Here is a 23,398-nt window from a genome sequence, read left to right on the forward strand (position 1 = left end):
CCCCAAATTACCCTTCTTTTTTCCCCCCTCTAAGCCTGGAATTGGCGGAGATATGAAAGGATGAGATTATCCTCCTGCTACTGACACTTCCCATCAGATCTTTAGGCATCAGGTTTAGATCAAGGGCTTGGTTTACAAAAGCATTTTGGCACCCAACTCCCTCCAGGATTTTTTTTTTTTTAATATATATAGATTTCTTTTTTTTTTAATTCTTCTTGGAGCCAGTCTGCATCTTTTGGTGATGAAAGGCCCGTGGATATCTGCACCTCGGAGGGTTTCTAGTCTTTGTAAGGTATAATATTGTTAGTTTGGGAACAGATCTTTCCTTTGGGGGTAACGAGATTCCCGGGGAGTCGTGTGGATTGGTGTAATTCAGTAGGAAATGGGTCTTCAATTAATGAGTCATCAGAAAACAGCTTTTCCCCACATGAAGCCGGTAACCAAAACACTAAACCATCAGGTGCCGCAGTAAATATTCCTCTAACGACGCGCACGGGGGGGAAAATAAAAACTTCCAGGGAAGTTCAGTACAAAGAGCTTGGTTGTTTATAAACAGAATGGTCTGAAAGAGGAGGGGGGGGAGGGAAAAAAACACCACGAGGAGGTTTTGGGTGAAGCGTCAGGGCTCGGTGTGCCGGGTTACATCACCTGGACCACAGCGTGCCAAGGTGTCACCCTGCCCTGGGCACCCCCGGAGGGTCCCACGGGGTGTCACAGAGGGGGAGACCCCGCGGGAGGGGTCACAGAGGGGGACACCCCGTGAGAGGGGTCACAGAGGGGGGACACCCCGTGAGAGGGGTCACAGAGGGGGACACCCCACAGGAGGGTCACAGAGGGGGACACCCCGTGAGAGGTGTCACAAAGAGGGGACACCCCGCGGGAGGGGTCACAGAGGGGGACACCCCGTGAGAGGTGTCACAAAGAGGGGACACCCCGCGGGAGGGGTCACAGAGGGGGACACCCCGTGAGAGGTGTCACAAAGAGGGGACATCCCGCGGGAGGGGTCACAGAGGGGGACACCCCGTGAGAGGTGTCACAAAGAGGGGACACCCCGCGGGAGGGGTCACAGAGGGGGACACCCCGTGAGAGGGGTCACAAAGGGGGACACCCCGTGAGAGGGGTCACAGAGGGGGACACCCCGTGAGAGGGGTCACAGAGGGGGACACCCCGCGGGAGGGGTCACAGAGGGGGGACACCCTGTGAGAGGGGTCACAGAGGGGGGACATCCCGCGGGAGGGGTCGTGGCTGGTGCCGGACACCCCCACGAGCATCTCCCGCCCCTCCGCTGTGTCCCCTCCAGCGATCCCTGGAAAACCCGAAGGGACCAAACAGATCAGCGGCAGCAGAAAAAAAGAGCGATTTCAACAGGTTTCTTTTTTTGTGCCTCGCAAATGAAGGTGATTTACTCGCCCTGATTTCCCTGCTTGATTGGAAGGCTCCTAGAGCACGGCTAATGCCGCCGCGAACGGTTTTTGTTATTTTAAAACAAATTGACTTCACTTCTGCGCTTTCTTTCCTCAATTACCACTAGAAAGAGGTGCTGCAGCTCACACTAATGGCTGTCTGGGGAGCTTAGCCTTGGAAAAAACCCATATTTTATCCAACCAAAGGCAGCGCCAGCTTCTGGTTTAACACTATTGACTCCAAGAGCAGCAGCAGCCAGAATATCCCACTCCATTTAATAACCAGAATCAAACACCCGGCTTCCCTAATCTTGATTAACCCTGCTATCCATCAACTCCGTGTGCCAAACATCTCAGGAGGCTCCAGCTCCCGATTTAAGGCCCTGTAACACCACCAGGGTTTGTGTTTTTTTGTTTTTGGAAGGGCCTGGGAGGTTTGGGATGTGTTTGTTGCTCAGCAGCTTGGAAACATTTATCTCAAAAACCAGCTTGGGGTGATCTGAGAGCCCCGAGCAGAAGCTGAGCTGACCAAAGTCAATCAGAGTTCATGGACGTGAATAGAACCAGATTTTATCTCTGCCTTAGATTGTGTCAAATAACCCACAGCCACGAGCACATTGAGGATTTCTAAATAAAGGGGTGGGTTTAGTCCCTTTAAAACATGCTTAGAGTTCTCTGGGTTAACCAAAATCTCATTTTTTCTACATTATCTCAAATTATGTAAGTAAAAGAGAAACAGTAAAATCCTTCCACGCAAAGTTTTAACCTCTTGCACATCCCCCTGCCCCAAGCTTAGGGCTAGAGAATAATTGATTCTTCTGCATTTTCTCTACCAGTTTCGCTTTTTAAAGGTTTATTTCTAAGTTTATAGCACCGCTTTTAATAACCTTGATTTCCTATACCTAGTGGCCCTTAAAATTATTTCTTATTGCTGCTCACCTGCCTGAAAAGGGACGTGACCATGAGCCTTTGTGAAATTACGGGTCCAAGTCTTGCATTCAAAGCTCCCTGCAGGCAGTGGGAGGGAGAACTGATGGCAGAAACTGATTTTTTTCCTGGTGTCTATCACAGCTTTTGGTTGGTAACCTGGCAGAAATCAGCTAAAACATCACCCTGTTCCTCAGCTTTCCATATTCAAGGAACACTGAGGCTTCCAGCCACTGAGCAGCGAGAGCCTGGCAGCATCAGGAGCAGAGGAGGTGAGGGACCCAATCGTGCCTCGAGACGCAGAGCAATGCATTTCTTCTGGAACTACCTCACTGGATTTGATTATTCCCAAAGTCCCTCCCATTTTTCTACACACACACACGGCCAAAGAAAGGCTTGGTTTTGCCTGAGGAACCGTCCCTGTCGCCATTCCCGGTGGGATGGGAAGAGCTCCCTGCGCTACACGGAGCGGGACCCAGACCGCTCCAGTGCCATCATTCCTTTGGCAAGGCGGGAGCACATTTCCCTGCTGAAGCCACAGAGGACATTAAGGGAGAGGATCTTGCATGCTGATCAAGATAGCAGCGCAATCCTAGCCCAGAGCACATTCCTGATCCACTGCCGGGCTGGCTGGAAGAGCGCGGTGGAGCAGCAACAGGAGCCGAGCAGAGCAGAAACTTCCAGCACCCACACTCCCCTTTGCTTTCCCTTGCTTCCCCCTCCCCTCCCTGTGTCCCCCACATCCCAGAGCCTCCTTACCTGGCTCCACCTGGTCCGGTTCGTGCCGGGTGTCTGTGGAATCTGCCGCATCCCCGCTCATCTTGATCTCTGCAAAAGGAGGCACAACTGATTTTAATAACAGGTCACAGTCCCAGGCAACAGGCACATGTGGCTTCCACTAAACAGCACAAATGAATGTGTAATTATAATAAACCATCAGACTTTCAAATTTCTGATTCCTCAACATACAGGCACTAGAATATTCATCAGCTCCGAGGATGCACTTTCCCTCCTGTTGCTCTTTGCATCCCCCTCACTCCTTCTCCCCCTCCCCACCTTGCTGTGGTGCTCCCACCCTTCACCCACAGGACGAGGGGTCGATTCACCACAGAGAGTCCCCCCCAGCCCCACTGGGCTCTCCCCTGAGCTTCCCAAACCTGCTGGGGTGGTCTCCCTTTGACACCCTCCTCCACCACACCTGCATTGGCAGGGGGATCCCTCCCAGCTCTCCCCTCCTCTCCCAAATCCTTTCCTTGTCCCTCAAGATGGCCCATCAAACTCAACTCGTTTTCCCCACTCCATCTGATCCCTATTTGCCCACTGTTTTCCCTGTTTTCTCCCACGTGCTCACACCCCTCACGAGCCACCGAGAAGCTGCTTTGCTCCAAAGCATCATCCCCAACCCAGGAGCACAAAGAGACCTTTCCCATCAAGCTCCTGAATATCCCCCCTCCCTTGGCCCCCATCATTATCGAGGCCAACGAATTTGTCATTTACCCTTGAAGTGATGGCTGCCACCACACCCGGGGCCACTTTCTCCTTCGGGCACGGCTGAAAGAAAAGGTGGGAATGGTCAACTTCACCCTGGGTTGCTCATCTCCTCCTTAAAAGAGGCCAAGGACACAGCGGTGAAAGGAGGGAGAATATCTATTCAAATTCAGATGGACACCCCCTCGGCTCTTACACCTTTTGCACGGGAATTTTAACCGTTTCCAGACTAGATGGGGGGGAAAAAGAGAGAGATAATTTTTTTTTTTATCAAGACCCGAGTGATTTGCATGTTCTTCCTGCAGCCAATCCCGGCCACAGGCTCATCCCATTTGCATCGGGGAATAACAACAGCGGGGAAGCCGGGCCAGTGTTTGCTGTGGGTTTTTTGGGGTAGAGAAGGCAGGTGGAAGCCATCTAAAAGCATCATGCAAACCTTTTCCTCTTCCCTATATCCACCTTTTATTGCTTCCAAACGGCCAGAAGGATTAGAAGAACCCTGTGGGGTTTTACACCCATTTCCCTCTGTTGCTCACACTAAAACAGGCAGAGCTTTGTGTGTGTTCAGGTTCTGTTCTCCCCTATTTAAACAGCAGATAATCTGCTTTTTGGCCAAGATGTAATATCTTTGATCAAGTTAATGTTTGAAACTTTCTTCAGTAAAGGAATAAAGGTAGGAAGAAAAAAAAAAATCAGGATTTTATACCAGAGCACAGAAACTTTCACATACTTCAGAAACTTCCTTCCCTCAAATTATATTAAGGAGTGAGGGGGAAAAAGGAGAGAGAGAGAAAAAAAAGTTGTGGGATTTTTTTTTTCCCCTTCAAATAAACCCTCTGCAATTAAGACATGAATGTTTAGTGGGGCTTCTAAAGCATTTCTACTGCAGGAAGAGTAATTACCATCAGCTATAAACATCTTCTTGTCTTGTAACACTGCCAAGGGACCCTAACTTAGGCAATCTACAAAGCACAAAGTTTTGCTGCCTGCCAAAAAGTATCTTAAAAAAAAAAATAAGAGGCAAGTTCTCATAAAATAGAGGAAGAAAAATCTAAAAGCCTGCAGAAGTTTGGTGCTTGCTTTGGTGAGAAAGCCTGAAAGCTTGCAAAAAAAACCCCAACCAAAATACGTGTTAGTGAAAGGAAATATTTAAACCCCAAGATCGAGAGCTCTGAATGGACACAGCAAAAACTGGAACAGCTCAGGCAGAGCTGAGGGAGGGATGAAAAAGCAAAGCAGGAGAAGCTCTGTCCCTCCTGCAGGAGTGACCCCCCCACCCCCTCGGCCATTCCGACCTGGGGTGGGTGGGGAGGGAAGGAGGAATTGCTGCTGCAGCTCGATTCCATGTGGCATGTTAGCCATCAGTGGAATCCCCTCCTCCTGGAGCCGGGAGATAACTTTCCACGAGGGTTTTATGTGTACCAGGATTCAAATTCCCATCATAAACGTGCACAAGTTATTGCTGTTTAAATATCTTGGGGGGAAAAAAAAAAACCAACCAAACACAAACAAACAAAAAAAACACAACCAAAAAACACCAGGAAGAAAAGGAAAATCTTTTTTATCGAAGCCTACTGATCTGAGAGGTTTGGGGCTGGCCAGCTTTTGTATCCCTGTGGATCATCCTCCAATGATCCTTAAGAAGCAGCAGACATACAGAGGAATCACTTTCTAATATGACATAAGCCAACACCTTTTTGTTGACATTTAAGAGTCTCCCACTACAACCAGGACAGAGTGATGCAAATCTAGATTTGACCTCTGCTCCATCCAAAAAAAAAGTCCCTCAAAGACAAGGCAGGCTGTGAGACTGAGTCCAGCTACACACAGCTTTGCCAGGTTAGCAACACACAGAGAATAAGCAGGCTAGGAAAAAAAAACAACAAACCAAACCTCTCTGGGAAAAATAACACAACTTAGGACTGCCTAATCCTAAACCACAGCCCTATTAGGAGCCGCCACTGCGGCCTGGGCCATATTAAAAATGTGCTGCTGCACCTCAGCTCCCAAACATACCTGGAGTAGGGGTAGCTGGTTTGTTCACCCAGACCAAAGGAGCTCTACCAGTGCAGACACTTCTCTGGGGATATATCTGCATCTGTATTTTTGCTGAAACAAATGGTGTCAGCAAATAAAGCCTTTCCCAAGCCCTTGTTCCCCGTAGCTGTTCAGACATGGGCAAGGGTAAACCAGCCTGATGACTTTAAACATGGAATCCAGCGGTGGAGGAGGGGGACCATCACCTGGAGTCTGCTGAGTGTTTTGTGCTTTAGGAGCCTGAGCCCCTCTGGAAGCTGCAGGAAAGGGGAAATATCCAAAATGCCTGGGGAGGAGGTGGTGGTACCCACCAGGGAATTCTCTCAGCAGGGAGGAGGGTGTGCAGAGCCAGAGCAGCCCACCCTCACCTGGCACTCTGTGTCTTCCCACAGAATCATTAAGGTTGGAAAAGCCCAGGGGAAAAAAATGGAGCACACCTCTGCAAGCAGCTTGTTACAAAGGGACCCCGAGGTTTTTGGGGACCCCAGAATTGAATAGACTGAACTGCCTTTGCACAAGGGTGAAAAAACCCCTTCCCACCTCTGTTGGGCTCCCTCCCTGCACAGAAGGTGGTTAAAGCTTCGGCCCTTCTGACCGACAGCACGGGGGGATGGAACCCGATCCTGTGCAGCTCTTGGCCAAACCCACCCTGGGAGAGATGCCACTGGCTCTGACAGAGGGCACAGTATCGACCTGGGGAATCTTCTCGTGAGCAAAGAGTCGCCCACAAGCCCAGAGCCTGCGGGGCAGTGTCCCCAAGAGACCCCTCACAGCAGCACGGGGGCTCAGGCGAGCTGAGCTCCCAGCCCAGCCCAGCCCACGAGCCTCCCACAGCCTCTCCTCATGGCCAGGGCTCCCCAGCTGCCCCCACAGGGACTCAGCCCGCTCAGGGGGTGCTGGCTGGCCATGGAGGGGCTGTGGGCATCCCAGAGCTCTGGAGAGGTTGGAAACAGCCACGGAGCAGAGGCTTTGGCCACCTCTGCCAGCCTGACCTGTGTCAGGGGGTGGCATTGCTGCACCATCTGCCTTGCCCTCGGGCCTGTCTGCGAGCCCACAGGCAGGCAGGGCTTGTTGAGGGGCTACAAGCCCTGAGCACAGACCCTCCCCAGCTCTCCCCGCACAGCAGGACTCCCAACATCCACAGCATGCCAACAGGCATCCAAGGGAATGAGCCCTGGACTCCCAACACTCACAGCGTGCCAATAGGCATCCAAGGGAATGAGCCCTGGACAGACTGATGGGTGAGCCCTCCTCATCCCTCCAAACCAGGGGCTAACAGAGCCTTTTGTGCTGCACAAAGCACCAGACACAGGTCACTAGCACATGGCTTCTGCACCCCAACACCCTCCTGCCTGCCCCTGCCACAGGCAGGACTGTCGGGATCTGGCTGCTCCCACCCCAGCCTTGCCCTCAGCTCCGTGTGCCCAGGGATGTGGTCCTTCCCCTCGAGCTCAGGGGCCTGAGCTGAGGGCAGAAGCTCTGTCAGGGTGAGCTGGAGCTCAGCACAGCTCCAAGGGACTTGGCAGGGATTGCCCTGGTTCCCCAGCTAACTGCAGAGCAAGGTCTGCTCAATGTGATACAATCTCTGGATCAGACCCCCTGGAAGGAGTCTCTCTGAGTATCCCTGTTCATTCATTCCTCACCAGCCTCCCACAGCTCTCTCCTCATTCATTTCTCCCTCCTTTTCCCTCTTTGCCGTTAACTTTTCTCCTTCCAACCCGTGTCCCATCTCACACACACACACACACCCACCCCTTGCTGCATCCCTCCGTGAATTTACCCCCTCTCACTCCTCCCAGCTCTATCCCCATGGCAGGACCCACAGGTCCCACCAAACCCTCCTTTCCCAGGTACCCGAGACATTCCTAAGCTCTGCTCCCGGCCCCACGTCGGGGCTGGCAGCGGGAGCTGCGCCCACACTGTGGGCATGGCTTGGCAGCCCCCTAAACAAACCGGGGCAGCATCCATCCCCGGGGAGGAATGTGGGCACTTCACCAGCCACTCCAGCGGGAGAAAACAGGAGGGAAAGCAGGGAGGAAAGGTCGCGGGAATCAGAGCAGCCCCATTTCCTGCCCGAGCCCACGGTCCCAGCGACACGGCGAGCTCCAGCCCGATCCTTCCTCAAGCGCCCTTTACCTGCGTGCACAGACTCCAGGTTCACCATCCTGCTGGCGGAGGGAAATCCGCGGTGTGCCCAGCCTCCTGCCGTCAGCCCCAGGTTGCCAGGGGCTGCCAGTTTGCCCTCCCTCCCTTGCCACCCGCTGCCTCTCGAACCGGCCGTGGGTCCGCTCCCGAAGGGACCTAGAGCTCCATTGCCTGTTGCCATGCAGGGCCAGGTGAGCATGCGGCGCGGTGCCACGCCTCGCCCCACCTCCGGCTCCCTCGGGTGCCCTGACACCCAGCAGCTTGGCGTCAGGCCCATACAAAAGCGTCCATTTGCATATTAGTAACTCGGGAATGGATGGATGAGTCCCTGCAGCGCTGCCAGGGCGTGGGGTGGGGTGGGAAGGAGGGAGAGGAAAGGAAGGAAAGGCGGGTTGGGTTTGCCCGCCCTCGGCTGCGCGGATGCACCCGCAGCACCTGCCTGCTGGGCTGAGAGCGGGGGGCTCCGCCGGCTGCCCCGCATCCCAGTTGTCCCCGTGGATAAGCTTTTGGCTCTGCCCTTTGCCGTGCACAGGTAGGAGAGGCCAAGGCATCGAGCCAGGCTGGGCAGCAGCAGCAGCAGCCCGGAGGGAAGGTGTTGGAGCTGTGGGAACAGCCCCTCCGGCCAGCAGCCCTGGCGCTTCATTTTGGCCGCTGATAACCCTGGGGTGTGCTCAGGGGGATCCAGCCTGTGCTGTGGAGCCTTTGCATCCCCTCAGTCTGCCTTGAACCTCAGTGATGCCACATGGGACAACCAGCACGAAAAGGAAAGTTAAAAGCAGAAAGGGAACCTGCCTCCGCTAAAGATACAGGGCAGGGTTAGGATTAGCACATGGAGACTCCCCTCTCCTGACACAGGCTCTCCAGGGTACATCTGTGTCCCCAAGAAGAGGAGAGAATAGCAGACAGCTCTTCCTCCTTATCCACTTTGTTTAAAGCTGCAGTATTTACCAACTTCCAGGGAAGACAGGTAAAAAAAAGATTCCCTAACGTTGGCTGCTTCTGTTGGAAGCTGCTAGAGGCCAGAGCCCCAGCTCTGTGCTGTGACCCAGATGGCCCCAGGTGTCACCATGTGCCACCTTGATGACCCCACCACCCCCGGAGCAGCAGGACATCCCCGTGACAGCCCGGACATCCCCGTGACAGCCCGAGCCCCGGCGCTGCCTCAGCCCCCTCCTGAAAGCGTTAACGCTCAATCGGTAGCTGCCAGGTACAAGCTATCGCACATTCATCTCTCCCTGGGTAATTCACGTTCCAGGGCTCCCGGCTTTCCCACATACTGCTCTCCCTCCCTGGAAAGACAGGTTTCTCCGAAGAGATGGGTGGGCGGGCAGGATCTCCAGCCTCACCTCCAACCCAGTCCGGAGTTCGGGGGCTGGAGCTGCCCTTGGAGTGCGTGGCCAAGGACCTCCATCCTCGGGAGAGGAAAGGGTGGATGAGTTCAATGGAACAAGGAAAAAGTGGAGGGAAGTCGGGGGAAGAGGTGGAAGGGGGGGAAGTTCCCGGGTCATACTGACATTTTCAGGACTGGAGATCTCTGCAGCCGCCGCAGCGCTGCTCCAGGAAGCAGCGAGGTGACACGGGGCGCTTGGCACAGGCAGCTCCTGTGGAGCTGCTGGAGGGGCTGGACTCCTGCCACCGATCCCCAGCTCCGGCCATTCAGGCCCTGAGCCCCGGGGCGTTCCTGGGCAGCTCCTGCTCCGTTTTCTAGTGTTTTTGTCTGGGTTTTCCCCATCCCGGAGACCGACGCGATCAGGTGTCTTCACTGCGTCAAACACGAGCCCGCCGGTGGCTCCCGGCCAGCCTGAAAGGTTGGGGAACACGAGAGCTCTCCTTCCCCCACATCAGAGCACTTTTTGGACACGGATCAGGAGTTTTACCCGACAGTGGGCTTTTCTCTCCGCTTTTCCTGGTGCTTTTCCATCCTCCAGAGTCGAGCAGCCTGTCCTGGAGCCCCAGGAAGGCAGATTCTCCCGGGTGGCATCTCCAGCTGGACAGGAATCCTGGGCATCCTCCGGGCAGGGAAGCTGTCCCGGCCACGGACAGGGCACCAGTGCCCTCTCCTGGCCCCAAACAAAGCTGCGAATTACTTTTTCTGGCTACTATTTTGTGGTCAATGAAACAGCGGGGGCAAGTAGTATTTTGGTGGTTTTCTCCCCAAACAGCCATGGGAGCAAAGCCCATCACCTGAATACCCTGGGCTTTGAGGATGTGCTGTGCAGGGAAGAGAGAATGCACTCTCCTTATTAAAAATAGGGGGTGGATCACAGCAGCAGCACTTGAAATAAGACCCCCTTCACCAGGCAAAGGCAGATTTGCTTTAACCCCACCTGAGATGATCACTCCTGGGTGTCAGCAGACACGCTGCTCTTCTTTTCCGTGGCCATCAATGAACGACCCTCCTGCTCTCATCCTCACTGTGCTCCTCCAGTCCTGCTGCCAGTGTTTATTCCCCTCTTGGGGGAAGATAAGCCCTGCAGATAGCACTTGATTTATGGGCTATGGCCTTTGGACTGGAAGCACCAGCTGCAGAGAGACGTTACAAAATCCCCCACGTGCTCGTGGCCGACTGCACCGGGGAGGTTTCCCGTCTCCACCTGCATCAGCTGCTCTCCGGGGTGTTATTTAAGTGTATCGAGGACTTTTCTCGGGAAAAGCAAATGAGCTTCAGTTGTGTTCTCGCAGGGCTGGGGAGGGCGCGGTCCCGCAGGATGTGCGGCTGGACCACGAGCATCCCTGTCCCGGGCATCGCCGTGCTCCGCCAGCACCCACTGGTGGAGGCCGGGGATCCTGCACCAGGTTCCAGGTATCCCGGAGCCTCCCAGCTACAAAACCAGCACATTGGAGCCCGCAGGGATCTGACCCGCTGCTCTTATGTCCGTCCCAGCATCCCTGCCCAGCAGGGAGCAGCGGGAATGGGCTACACAGGACTGCCCATAATCCTCTCCCACCCTCTCCCATCCCACCTGCCCCACAGCTGGGTTTAACTCCACGGGGTTTAACCCCCACGGGGTCCTGCAGACCCAGGGACAAATCCCTGGCAGTGCTGACCACGTCAGGGAAACAGAAATGACTTCACCTTCCCCAGCAACCACAGGAGAGGGTAAATTGCCTCGGTGGGTGAAGAAGAGAAGGGCTGAAATCCTCGTCCCATCCCTGCGTTCTCCACACTAGAGGGAATCAGTGCTCCACATTTCTCCCTCCAGCCCCTGAGAGCTCTGAGCTGGCCCAAAATTGCCTCCCTGCCCTCCCCTCAGCTGTGCCTGCAGAGGGATTCCCAAGGAACACCTTCTGGAGGCTGCAGGACCCAGAGGAGCCTCCAGCCTGTCCCCCCATGGGACCAGGTGGAGAGAGGAGCAGGAACCAGCCCTTGCAACCCCAGGACCTGCTTCTACTGCTGCTCTTTAAGTCACCAGAGCTCAACTCAAAGCTCCCACAGTTGCTTGGGATGAGTCAAACCTGTCTCCCCATGGAGAGGCTGAAAGCATGGAATGGTTGAGGTGCAGGATCACGTTGGTTGTGTCAAAAATTCCTGGTCACACTGAGGGCAGGATGTTCTCCCCCCATCCATGGGTCTGCATGAGGTACAGGTTTGAGACTTACCCATTCTTAATCAAGAACCCAAAGTGGATGGGACAAACCCACAGACAGTATCATGCACAGAGAAAAACTTTCAGGCCAAGGATGCTTTAAAAAAAAATCAGTTTATTTTACCTTACAAATGATAAATAATTTGTTTTAAAAAAAAATCATTTCAAGTGTGTTTTACTTCATGTTCCAATATTAAAATACCTTTCCCTTCTCCCCCCCTTAAGTGATCGATACAAAAATAATTGTGACCAAATTTTTTTGTCAAAAATTCCTGTGTTTTAGGCAAAAAGGCACGTTGTGAAGGCTTTTCACCAGGAGGCACAGGGGGTCCCAAAGACCCCAAGAGCTTCTTTCTCCTCCCTCCTTGTTCTAACTTGAGGCAGCACTGCTACAGTGCTTTTTGTCTGATCCCTCCAGGTTTATACCAGGGCCAAGGTCAGCTTCAGTGTCATCCCTCTTTAACATGGGGGGGAAATCAAGGCACAGCAAAGCAGTACAATTATTTAAGAGCTTCTTGTGAATAGCTGGCAGAGTAGGACATAAAACTGGACGTAGATGTAGGATGTTGTCTCCTTCAAAACCCACCTGGGATCATCCTCTCCCCCTGGAACCACAGAGTTAGGATGGTAGTCAAGAGTCACAGGACCAGCACAAAAAGTTGGGCCTTCACTAGTCTAAACAGGGATTAATTAGAGCCCTAATTAACAGCCCTTTAAGGGGCACAAGTCATTGCTAGGATATATCCCTCCATGAAATCTCTGGCCACAGGAAGGATACAACAACCAGCAGGGCACTAGAGAAAGCTACAGGCAGCTCTTGCTTTGGGTGGGCTTCGTACCTTCCTTGCTCAGGGGATGTGGTCCCAAAAATCAGCTGTTTTCCCACTGGGAGGTGGTGAAGTCAGCGAAGGGGGTTCTTCAGTGGCAGAGATGTTTGACAACCCGGGTCAGCAAGGCCATTTCTCTCCCTGCCCCGACCACGCAGCTCGAGGCTGGTGGCTGATCAGAGCTGCCCCTTTCACTCCAGAGCAGGGCAGCACACCCCCTTCCCAGTGCTTCACCCCCAAAAACCTGCACCCCCTGCTCCCAGGGAGCTGGATTTCTGGCAGCTGGCAGGAGAGCATCACACACAGCGAGCTGGGCCCGCCTGTCCCGGGATGAGGCAGCGGCAGGTGGGGAGGGAGTCACAGGAGGCCGGAAGGAAAGGCACACACACAGAGCTCTCCTGGCACAAGGCACCGCTGTGAACAGCATTCCTTCTTCGGAGCAGCCAGCTCCAGGAGCCCTTGGAAAGAGGCTCTCCTCCTTGAAGAGCGGCAGGAGACGAGCTGCCCCTCGGAAAAGTCCCGGGAAGCTGCGCTAAGTCTCCTCATCCCAGAGGCAGAGCTGCTTCTGCGGCACGTAGTAGTCGAAGGTGTAGCCCTTCTGGCAGCTGCGGATGCCACACTTGTAGGAGGAGACCTTGCCCCCGGCGTCCCGGCTCTTGCAGTACTTGAGCATGCAGGGGTACCACTCGATGCTCAGAGAGTAGCTGCAGATGCAGGGCTTCCAACGGTCCGGGCACAGCCGGCAGCGCTGCAGCTCCGGCAGGTCCGAGCCCTGCGGCAGCACCTCGAACATGGAGCCGTCCACCCCTGCGGGAGAGAGCAGGGACACTGCTCAGGGTCACTCGAGAGAGCAGGGACACTGCTCAGGGTCACTCGAGAGAGCAGGGACACTGCTCAGGGTCACTCAGGAGAGCAGGGACACTGCTCAGGGTCACTCAGGAGAGCAGGGACACTGCTCAGGGTCACTCAGGAGAGCAGGGACACTGCTCAGGGTCACTCAGGAGAGCAGGGACACTGCTCAGGGTCACTCAGGAGAGCAGGGACACTGCTCAGGGTCACTCAGGAGAGCAGGGACACTGCTCAGGGTCACTCAGGAGAGCAGGGACACTGCTCAGGGTCACTCGAGAGAGCAGGGACACTGCTCAGGGTCACTCAGGAGAGCAGGGACACTGCTCAGGGTCACTCAAGAGAGCAGGGACACTGCTCAGCATCATTCAAGAGAGCAGGGACACTGCTCAGGGTCACTCAGGAGAGCAGGGACACTGCTCAGGGTCACTCAGGAGAGCAGGGACACTGCTCAGGGTCATTCAAGAGAGTAGGGATGCTGCTCAGGGTCATTCAAGAGAGCAGGGACACTGCTCAGGGTCACTCAGGATCACTCAAGAGAGCAGGGACACTGCTCAGCATCATTCAAGAGAGCAGGGATGCTGCTCAGGGTCACTCAAGAGAGCAGGGACACCGCTTAGGGTCATTCAACAGAGCAGGGACACTGCTCAGGGCCACTCAACATCACTGTGCTGGGCCAGGAGTTGGACTCGATGACCCTTGTGGGGTCCCTTCCAACTCAGCACATCCTGTGATTCTGTGATATTTTTTCTGGGTGATGGGCCAGGTGAAAGGTGACTTTGAAAATATCCAGCCAGGTTCAGCAGGAGAGCACCAGCACAAGAAGTCAGATCTGCTGAGGAACAGGCCACTGCAACATGATACACAGGCCTTAAAGACAGCAAGGAGGGAGCCAAAACAATCCCTGCTGATGCCCAGGAAGCTGGCAGGAGAGATGCCAGCCCCGTGCCAACGTGCTGACAGGAGCGGTTCCAACGAAACCGAGGGAAACTCACCCTTCTCCAGCCAAAACTTGACATCTTCTTCCCGGGTGTAAATGGCTTCTTTGGCCTCTGCACACACGTTGTGGATGTGGGAGCTCAGCTGGGCCCCCTTGCTGAAGTTCACGGCCACGTCCATGCTCAGGTGCTCCAGCCCCCGAACCTCCTCGGCCTGACGCACTGTCCTGGGGTTCTTCTGCACAGGAGGAAAGAATCAAAGCTTGAATTCCATGTGCAATGGGTTATTCCTCACAGCGTGCTGTGATTTCACACCAACACACGATGTGTCTATTTAAGAATTAGCCTTCAGACAGCCAACTCCTTCCTCCTCATGGCTGAGACATAGGAGAGGTTCTCAGCTCCCCCTGCCCCAGCTCCAGGTGTCAGGGATTCCCAGCACATTTGCTGACACCAAGGGAGATGCACTGGGAAAGGCAGGAATGGGCTGTGCTGCCAGCACTGAAACAGCCAGTGAGCCAAGAGCAGCTTTCATAAAGCTGTTTTGTTCAAGGACCTGGCTCCTGTGGCACGGGTTGTTCTGAAGAGAGAAATCCCACCTTTCCCTGGCTCCAAGCAAAGCCAAAGTGATCCTTGCTAGGGATCTGGGAGACATGTACCCTGCAGTGGCCACTCCTGAGCAAGAACTCAGGCTTTTCTTTTCCCCAGCCTGTCCCAAAGATGTGCGAATGGATGTTCCTCTGGAAATGCACCCGGGTGGAAGGCACTTTAAAAACTTGTTGGTGCTGAACCCATCACGTTTTACCACTGCTCTGATTTGCCTGTGATGGTTTCTCAACGTTCTGTCGTGACAAATGGCCCCAGCTCTGACCTGACTTCACTGGGGCAGGGATTTTCATGGCCACCCACCCACTCACCCTTGACACAGGCTGGACTAAACCCTGCCTCCCTCTTAGGCTCAGTACCACTGATAAACTTAGTTTAATACCAAGTCCCTCAAGCAGGAGGGGTGGTCAAAGGTGTGTCTGAGAGCTGAACACTCAGGCAGCTGCCTGGGAAGGGCACCCAGCTCCAGGAAAGCCTGGATGGAGCCTCGTACCTGGCGCAGCTTGGCCATGGACTCGCTGGGGATGATCTCGTTGCGGTGGAGCCGCGTCACGAAGCACAGAGCCTGGAACTGGCTCTGGCCCCTCTCCAGCTCCCCCAGGATTAAGGCACGGAAGATCTTCACCTCCTGACAGAGAGATACATAACAAGAGTGAGAGTCACAAATCTTTGCCATCAGTGGGGTGAACCGAGAAGCTCCGGCTCCAGAAAGGCTCCAGTCAAAAAACAAAGTCCAAGGTCTCATCCTTGTGCTACCTGAGCACAGGGGTGTAGTCCCAGGCTCAATCCCACCCAGAAGCCTGCAGCAGAGTCACTGCTGTATGGAAAGAATTAAGGGGTTTCCCAACCCCACTGTGGCAAGGACAAATTGCTGCCAGGTCACATCCCACATCCAGGGCTTCCTCAAAGAGCAGCTGGGGGTTCTGTCCTTCACCAAGAAGGGAGGCAACACTCCAAGGAGCCTTGTTTGGTTTTGTTAAACAAGTATCACATAGCTATTATCTCCATGCCTCACTTAGTAAGCAGTCCCAAATCTCCCCTGCTGCCTTCCCTCACTCGCTTCTGGACAACTGGTAACCTGGAGAAAAAATTACTAATTTTTCTGAACCCAACAGCATGTGGAACAGAAATGAAAATCGAATTGTTAAAGCCAGAATAGCCCATTATGATCAGCTGCAGCCGACCTCCTTTTCTGCCTGGGTCAATAGTTTTGGTATTTTACATACAGACCTTCTGACATGGTCACAGTCATGAAGGAGGCTTGGGAAGGAAGAGATACCAAAAATGCTTGTGAAATTGCTATGGAATCATTATTTTTTCACAGATTTAATGGGGAGGCTTCCCACTGAGACACTGGCACCACTGGAACAACCCACATTCCCATCTACATTCAGTCCAGCTGCCTTCCAGCTGCGAGCTCCCACACCGAGCACGGCCCACGGACGAGTGGCCTAAAACCAGGAGCTGACTCTGGCATGTTCTTCAGCTGTGGATTTAATTTGAATTCGCTTTGAACAATCAGCATTCAGCCTGGAAAAAAGCAAAACAGGGATAACCATGTTTTGCACTCAGGCTGAAAACCTCTGCAGGCAGGAGATTAAAAACAGTGCAGCACTTCCCAGGTTGGAGGCAATTTCTGCAAAATGAGAACGTGCTGAGCAACTGATTAATCCTCCTGATCCGTCTATTTAAGAATTAGCCTTCAGACAGCCAACTCCTTCCTCCTCATGGCTGAGACATAGGAGAGGTTCTCAGCTCCCCCTGCCCCAACTCCAGGTGTCAGGGATTCCCAGCACATTTGCTGACACCAAGGGAGATGCACTGGGAAAGGCAGGAATGGGCTGTGCTGCCAGCACTGAAACAGCCAGTGAGCCAAGAGCAGCTTTCATAAAGCTGTTTTGTTCAAGGACCTGGCTCCTGTGGCACGATTTGTTCTGAAGAGAGAAATCCCACCTTTCCCTGGCTCCAAGCAAAGCCAAAGTGATCCTTGGTGGGGATGCCCATTTTCTGGGAGACATGTACCCTGTCCTGAGCAAGAAGTCAGGCTCTTCTCTTCCCCAGCCTGTCCCAAAGCCTTGCTTGGCTTTCCCCAGCTTCCCAGCTCTCCCTGCCCTGGCTATGGCTCAGGTGGAGCAAGTACCAAAGCGTGTCACTTAAAAAATATCTCACATGGAAAGAGCCACCAAAGTTTCTCCTCCTCAGAGAGCACCTTTCCCCCCTCAGCCACCTCCCCTCCTTCCCGGCAGCAGAGTGAACCAGTGCCAAGGTGGGTACCCAGCCAAGGCAACAAAGAGCACCCTGAACCTCTGGGTTTCTGCAAAATTTCCCAGCAGGGAACAAGTCCCAGCAGAGCTTTGTGGGGACTCTCCAGGTGAACTCATCGCGGGGGCGTCGGGAATCCTCGGCCCTGCCCTGCACTCCTGTGGCAGGGACACTTCATCTCCTGCTTGGATCTGAGTGACAAACACTCGGTGTGACAGGGAGCAGCCAGTTCTGGGGCACTGCAGGTGACACAGCCCAGGCCCTCATGGCACGGGGGGAGCAGCTTCTCCTTCCCAAAGGAAGGAAATCAGTGCTCCGAGCTCCCAACATCCCTGTGCCTACCAAAGGGACTCCCAGCAAAGACTGGCCTGGAAGGAGGAGCAGGGAAACCATCAAACTTCTCCCCTCCTCGTGCTGTCCTCAGCCAGCTCCTCCAGGGACTGTCATCTGGGGGGTGAGAACAATCCATGCCCCATGTTCAGGGTTTATCCAGCAGGGACTCACAATCCTGTGTGGTCCAGATCCCTCCACTTGGAGTGGAGCAAACCAGTTCCCAGGGAAATTAATTATTTCAATGCCTTCCTCCCTGCAACCCATTCAGCTTTCCTGCTAAAGTTTTTTCCCCCCCAAGGCCATCAGTGCTGCTGTGGGACCCACTTTTGTCTCTGCTGTCACGTGGCTGCTCAGAGCAGGGGGCACAGGCAGAGGGGATGTGCTGCAGGGGTGACACCAATTCTGTGCCCAATTCTGTGCCCTGTCAGCAGCCTTTGCTGTGGTCAGGGCCCCAGGGAACAGCCACAGCTGGCCAGAATTCCACGTGCTTGGACAGCAATGTGTTCCTGCATCAACACTGGGGGTCCAGCTGAGTTACCCTGAGTGGGTGGGGATGAAGTTTTTTAACCCCTCTCTTCCTAGAATGAAGTCACTTTGGTGTGTTGCCACATATTCAGGGTGAATCAAGGATGTGCTGGGAGAGGGGGGAAAAAAAAGGCAAGCACATTTTCACAGCCATAAGATTCTACAAGTCAGAGTAACAAACAGCACCATGTTTTAATGAGTCCACCCCGTCCCTCCTGCCTTGAATGACCCTCCTTTTCTATTTTTGGTGCCTCTCCAGAGAACAATCTGCTTTCCCAATCACACAGATTCAATCTTGGACAGATGCTTTCTGTATCACCTGGTCATTTGTCAACAAACACAATGGCCCCTCGTCAGAAGGAAATTCTGAAAGCACCACACTAAGCTACCACAGAACATCAGCCTTGTCAACAAGGCCCCTGCATGGACTGGCAGGGCAAGTGTTAAAATACCATCAACCCAGACTTGCTCCCTTGTGTTTCCAGCTCAACTTTTCCAGCAATCGAAAGGGAAAAGAAACTTTTCTGCATCTTTGTGCTGACCTTGAAATAAAACCACCCACTTTGTTCTCAGGCCATTTTTAACAACGGGCAAGATCATGTTCTTCAGATTAGATACAACATTTAGGGTTGCTGTCCCCCTTCACTGTTTTATTACCTTTTTTTTCCCCTACTATGCAGGAAAATAAGTGTTTTCATCACATTCTTGCCAATATGATAAATGGTCACTGTTGCACTGCCACCAAGTCCCAGGCTGGACTCTCACTGACCAGTATGTGCTGCACTAAAGAACAAAAAACCTGGTGTGCTCTGAGGCCACAACTCCTCCAGGTTCAGCTCTGGACGGGAGGCAGGGCTGGAAGAGAAATGAAAATCCCAACTCTGTGGAAGCCTCAGGCACTGCTCAAGTCCCACCAGTGTCAGAGGAAAGCAATGAACAGTGATCTCATTTAGCTCCTTTCTTCTCCAGCCCCTGGTCTGGCAACCACAAATTGCCGGCAGAGAGGAGGGAAAAAAAAAATAAAAACCTGCCTTTTGGACTAACCCCCTGCAGTTTGAGCCAGGGAAGTGGAAAAATCATTTGTGGAAAAACCCCAGCATCCTGGCCACAGCACAGCCACGCAATCTGGCTCGGGGCAGCAGGGCAACAACCCCAGCTGCTTCTGTGAGCACTCAGAACCAACCCCACGACCTTCACTGGGGAGGAGAAGTTGTGCAATTTTGGAGAGATGAGCAGCAGAGGAGCACGGGGAACTGCCCGGGTGCAGAGGGGGAAGCCTGGCCAGGCTGCTGCCTGCTCACCCCATTACTCACTGCACAGCCAGCTCCCCACTCCTTTATCATTTCCTGCCTTTTTTCAGCTATTTTTCCAGCAAAGCCACGGGGCAGAGAGAGCCAGTTCCCAACTGCTCTAAAACTGAAGATGAGGAATGAGCTCCTGCGAGTCCCAGGCTTGCAAAGCCTTCCAGGGCCCATCTGTGTGTTTCCAGCAGGAGCTGAGGGGATGCATGGAGCTCAGGATTTAACAGACTGGAGCCAGAGACCTTCAGAGAACCTGAACCCAGAGGCAGCTTGACTATAATAAGGATGAGAGCCAGAGAGGAGATAACATACACCCTGCTGGGTTTGTGGATGAGATCTGAGCTCTCCAGAAGAGCTGAAGCAAGTGAAAAATGCTGAAAAAACCAAAATAAATGAACACCTCAGGACACCAGCAGTCCCCAGGTCACATCCCAGGCTCCCAAAGGGCCTACCTAGAGGATCTGTAATGAGGTTGGATTTCCATTGCCTGGGAATACATTGCAGTGTGCAAGTTTGCAATCTGCAGGCTTGAGAGCCCTCCCTCCCTCCCTCCCTTAACTTCCCTGTTGGGCCACGTCTTCTTGCAATGTTTTAATATTGTTTTTTTAATAGGAGCCATGGGGCTGCTTCCCTGCACATGTGCTGGAGTACTTGGAGCGTGCCATTGCTTCCAAAATCTCCATGGCTCCTGCTGCCATCTGAGAGAGAGGTGGGCTTGCCCCTGCACCCACCCCAGATGGAAGAGGGGACTCCGGGAGCTTGCAAGGAGTGCAGCTGAAAGGGGGAGAGACACCAGGACAATCCCTGGCAAAAGGCTCCAAGGTTCACAGCAAGGTTGGGACACAACACCTTCCTACCTCATGGGCCTGAGCTTCCTCCTGCTGCAAAACCAAAGTCCACCTGAGCAAACAGTCTGAAAGGGGGGTTGGAACAAGATAACACAGCCGTGGCACCCACAAAGCCCTGCCACCCACACGGCTGCAAGCGGCTCTTCTCTGAGCAGTAGGAAGTTCACTGCATCCAGCCAGGCTTGGAATGCTCCACGCTGGCCAAGGAGCCACTGGGAAGGGTGGGATTTTGGGCTCCAGCTCAGCCAGCATCACCTCCCTGCAGAGAGGCCACCCCTGGCACTCTGGGCTGGGGGGAGAGGGTGTTGTCAGTCCCACAGACAGCTGTCAGTCAAACACTTCCCACCCCCCCACACACAAACGAGCTCCCAAAGACAGCAGGAGCCCACCTAAGGAACTAACCACCCCAGAGACACCCCAGAGATGCAGCAGAGCACGGACACCCCCATCCCGGAGTCAGGAACCCGAGATCTCCCTGTGCAGACTCTCCCGCCCTGCCCCTGCTCCGTGCCCAGCTGTGCCGAGCCTGTCATGCAAAACTCTGCAGAGCCATGCAAAGCCGTGCCGTTCACAACGAGGAGCAGCGCTGCCGGGGTCAGCCGGGTGCAGGGACACTGCCACCCATCCCACCGGGACCTTGCACCGGCTACTGCCAGCACGGAGGCAGTCCAGGTCACAGGTGTGACACCAGCGGGGACAGCGAGCCCGGTTCACCGGCTCGGAGCTGTGCGGAGCTCTGCAGAGACCTCAAACAAAGACCCCAACCGTGCGTGAGGATGGACGGAGTTTCCCCTACACGTGCCTGTCCTGCCAGCTCCCGCTCTTTGCCTGCGCGGACCCTTCCCCAGCACATCGCCCCATGGTCATCCTGGCTGCTTCTCAGGGTGGGATCACCGCCTCCCTCGCCTGAGCAAACAGTTCTGGCCCCTGGAACCCCCAGGTTCCGAGTCCATCCCAGCCCGGAGGGAGGAGGGGAAGGACCGCTCATCCCACAGAAAGCACTCACAGAGCCGTGACCCGCGCGGTGCCAGGGGCCAGCGCTCCCATCCCTCTGCCTTTCATCTCCTCCGGGAACCACCGAGGGAGCCCCTGCCCGGCCGGCGGGCGCTGCGCGCATCCCTGTCCCGCGGGGATGCTCCCCTCGGCCCCGTACCTGTCTGAAATCAGCCGTGAGCGTGACGAGCGCCCCGTCCGCCGCCCGCAGCTCCAGGCTGACGCAGTCGGCCCCGCTGTCGGCCTGCAGGCTCTCCTCGGTCACCTGCCCGCCGGGCAGCCGCACCCGCACCCGCAGCTCTGCCCGCGCCGCGGGGCCGGGCAGCGGGGCCAGCGCCAGCCACAGCAGCGCGGGCAGCGCCGGGAGCCGGCGCCGCGGGCCCCGCATCCCCCCCGCGCCCACGGGCTCCGGGCAGGGCGGGCGTGGGGCGGGGGCGCGCACGGCGGCGGGGGAAAGGCGGCCCCGCCGCGCCCCCGGCCCCGCGGGGGTGGCTCCGAGCGCCGCCCGCTCGCCCTTTTCATCCAGCGACCGCTCGCTCCCTCCCTCCCTCCCTCCCTCCCTCTGCGGGCTCTGCCCTCGCCCCCCGCCCGTCACTTCCCTCCCCCCCCCCGGACCCGGGACGGCCCCGCCGAGCAGCGCCCGCCCCGTCGTTAAAGGAACAGCGCCGGGACGGGCGGGGGAGCGGCGGGAGAGCATCGGGAGAGCATCGGCCGGGCCCGGCCCCGGACACGCGGGGCCATTCTCCGGGGTCCCGTCCCCGCACACGCGGATCCATCGTGCGGAATCCCGGCCCCGCACACACGGATGCATGTTCCAGCACCGTTACCGCACACGCGGATTCATCGTCCGCAGCCTCGGCCCCGCACACACGGGTCCGTTAGCCGGGGTCCCATCCCCACACAAACGGGTCCATTATCCAGGGTCCCATCCCCGCACACACGGGTCCGTTATCCAGGGTCCCGTCCTCGCACAAACGGGTCCATTATCCAGGGTCCCATCCCCGCACAAACGGGTCCATTATCCAGGGTCCCATCCCCGCACACACGGGTCCGTTATCCGAGGTCCCATCCCCGCACACACGGGTCCGTTATCCGGGGGCCCATCCCCGCACACGCGGATCCATCGTGCGGAATCCCGGCCCCGCACACGCGGATCCATTGTCCAGCCCCATTCCCGCACACCCCGCTCCCTCCTGCCGGCCGGGAGGACGGAAAGGGGGTCTGTTCCTGCCCGCTCCGGGGCTCTCCCGCACGCCCTCTGTGTTTTATTTTCCTCGGGTCCCCAGCTGGCTACAAACTGCAGCTGGGAAGGGGATGAGAAGGCAGCGTTTGCACAAAGCCTGCACACACCACGGAACGGTTCAGGTTTGAGGGGACCTTAAAGATGATCATCCCCACGGGCAGGGACACCTTCCACTAGGCCAGGTTGCTCAGAGCTCCATCCAGCCTGGCCCTGAGCACCCCCAGCTGTGTTTTAGCCACAACTCCGTGCCCTCTGAGCGGGTGGTTGTTGCAAATCAAATGACACCAGCAGGATTGCTGGGGCTCTCCCGGTGCCACAGGTCTGCTGTGAGCCAGGCTGGATGCATCCCTGCGCCTGAGGATGCAACACAGACCCCTCTGGAGCTTCCCCCACAGGCATGTGGGCCTGGGGCACTTCAGACCCCGCAGTTCACACTCAAAATGCTTCCAACCTGCCCTCCACCCACCCTGTTCTGTGATCACTTCCAGATGGGCAGATGCTGCTGAAGGGCCCCTTTGATTTCAAAAGGTCTCTCTGCAAACACAAAGGTCACTGTGGCAGCAGGATCAGGGCCCCGGAGAAAGAGCTTTGCAGGAGAAGCACAGAAATAAATAGAAACAACCATTTACAGCCACGCTTCCAGGCAGAGAGATCACTCCTGTCCAAATAGTGCTTTTTGTGCGACCTCACACAAGTTTTAACCCTAAATTTTCACAGCTCCCCTCCGGCAAATTGGCTCCTTGAAGTGCTTTTTGGGACAATAGCAGAGCTAAAAATAAGAGAAGAAAATGTTAAGAGGTGCAAATGGGGGAGAAAAGCAGTGACTCAGCTGGGATACAAAAAGAGAGGGAGGGCCCACAAGGTAGGAACCCACCGGAAGGCAGAGCCTCAGGACAAAGGCTGCAAAGGAGAAGGCCCCACTCACAGGGAATTTATTCAGAGGAGATTATGCAAAAAGACAGGAGGGGCTGGAAGGAAGAGTGCCACGAGGGCAGTGGGCACAAAGAACCCTTGGAGGACTTCCAGACTCACTGCTCGGCCCAAATCTGGGATCCACATCCCTGTGGCACTGGGTCCATCAGCTCCCAG

General features: G+C 55.2%; 2 protein-coding genes across 3 annotated transcripts in view; both read right to left on the bottom strand.

The window, feature by feature from the left end:
* POU2F3 (POU class 2 homeobox 3) overlaps positions 1 to 8,690 on the bottom strand; it is a 42,024-nt gene extending 33,334 nt beyond the window's left edge. For both annotated transcript variants that reach the window (XM_064634665.1, XM_064634666.1), the window contains exons 1-3: positions 7,992 to 8,690; positions 3,828 to 3,881; positions 3,090 to 3,158 (exon numbers count right to left, since the gene is read on the bottom strand). In XM_064634665.1, coding sequence (XP_064490735.1) covers positions 3,090 to 3,158; positions 3,828 to 3,881; positions 7,992 to 8,277 — 409 coding nt within the window. In that variant the 5' untranslated portion in view covers positions 8,278 to 8,690. The remainder of the gene's footprint in view (positions 1 to 3,089; positions 3,159 to 3,827; positions 3,882 to 7,991) is intronic.
* A 2,996-nt stretch (positions 8,691 to 11,686) lies between these two features.
* On the bottom strand, positions 11,687 to 21,480 carry OAF (out at first homolog). The gene is made up of 4 exons (XM_064634667.1): positions 21,227 to 21,480; positions 15,298 to 15,432; positions 14,256 to 14,436; positions 11,687 to 13,221 (listed from the first exon to the last, which is right to left on the bottom strand). The coding sequence occupies exons 1-4, from the start codon at positions 21,452 to 21,454 to the stop codon at positions 12,947 to 12,949; spliced, it is 819 nt and encodes a 272-aa protein (XP_064490737.1). The 5' UTR covers positions 21,455 to 21,480; the 3' UTR covers positions 11,687 to 12,946.
* Between the last annotated feature and the right edge of the window lie 1,918 nt (positions 21,481 to 23,398).

Source organism: Pseudopipra pipra, chromosome 23 (assembly GCF_036250125.1).
Source record: "Pseudopipra pipra isolate bDixPip1 chromosome 23, bDixPip1.hap1, whole genome shotgun sequence".
In the NCBI taxonomy this organism is placed as follows: domain Eukaryota; kingdom Metazoa; phylum Chordata; class Aves; order Passeriformes; family Pipridae; genus Pseudopipra; species Pseudopipra pipra.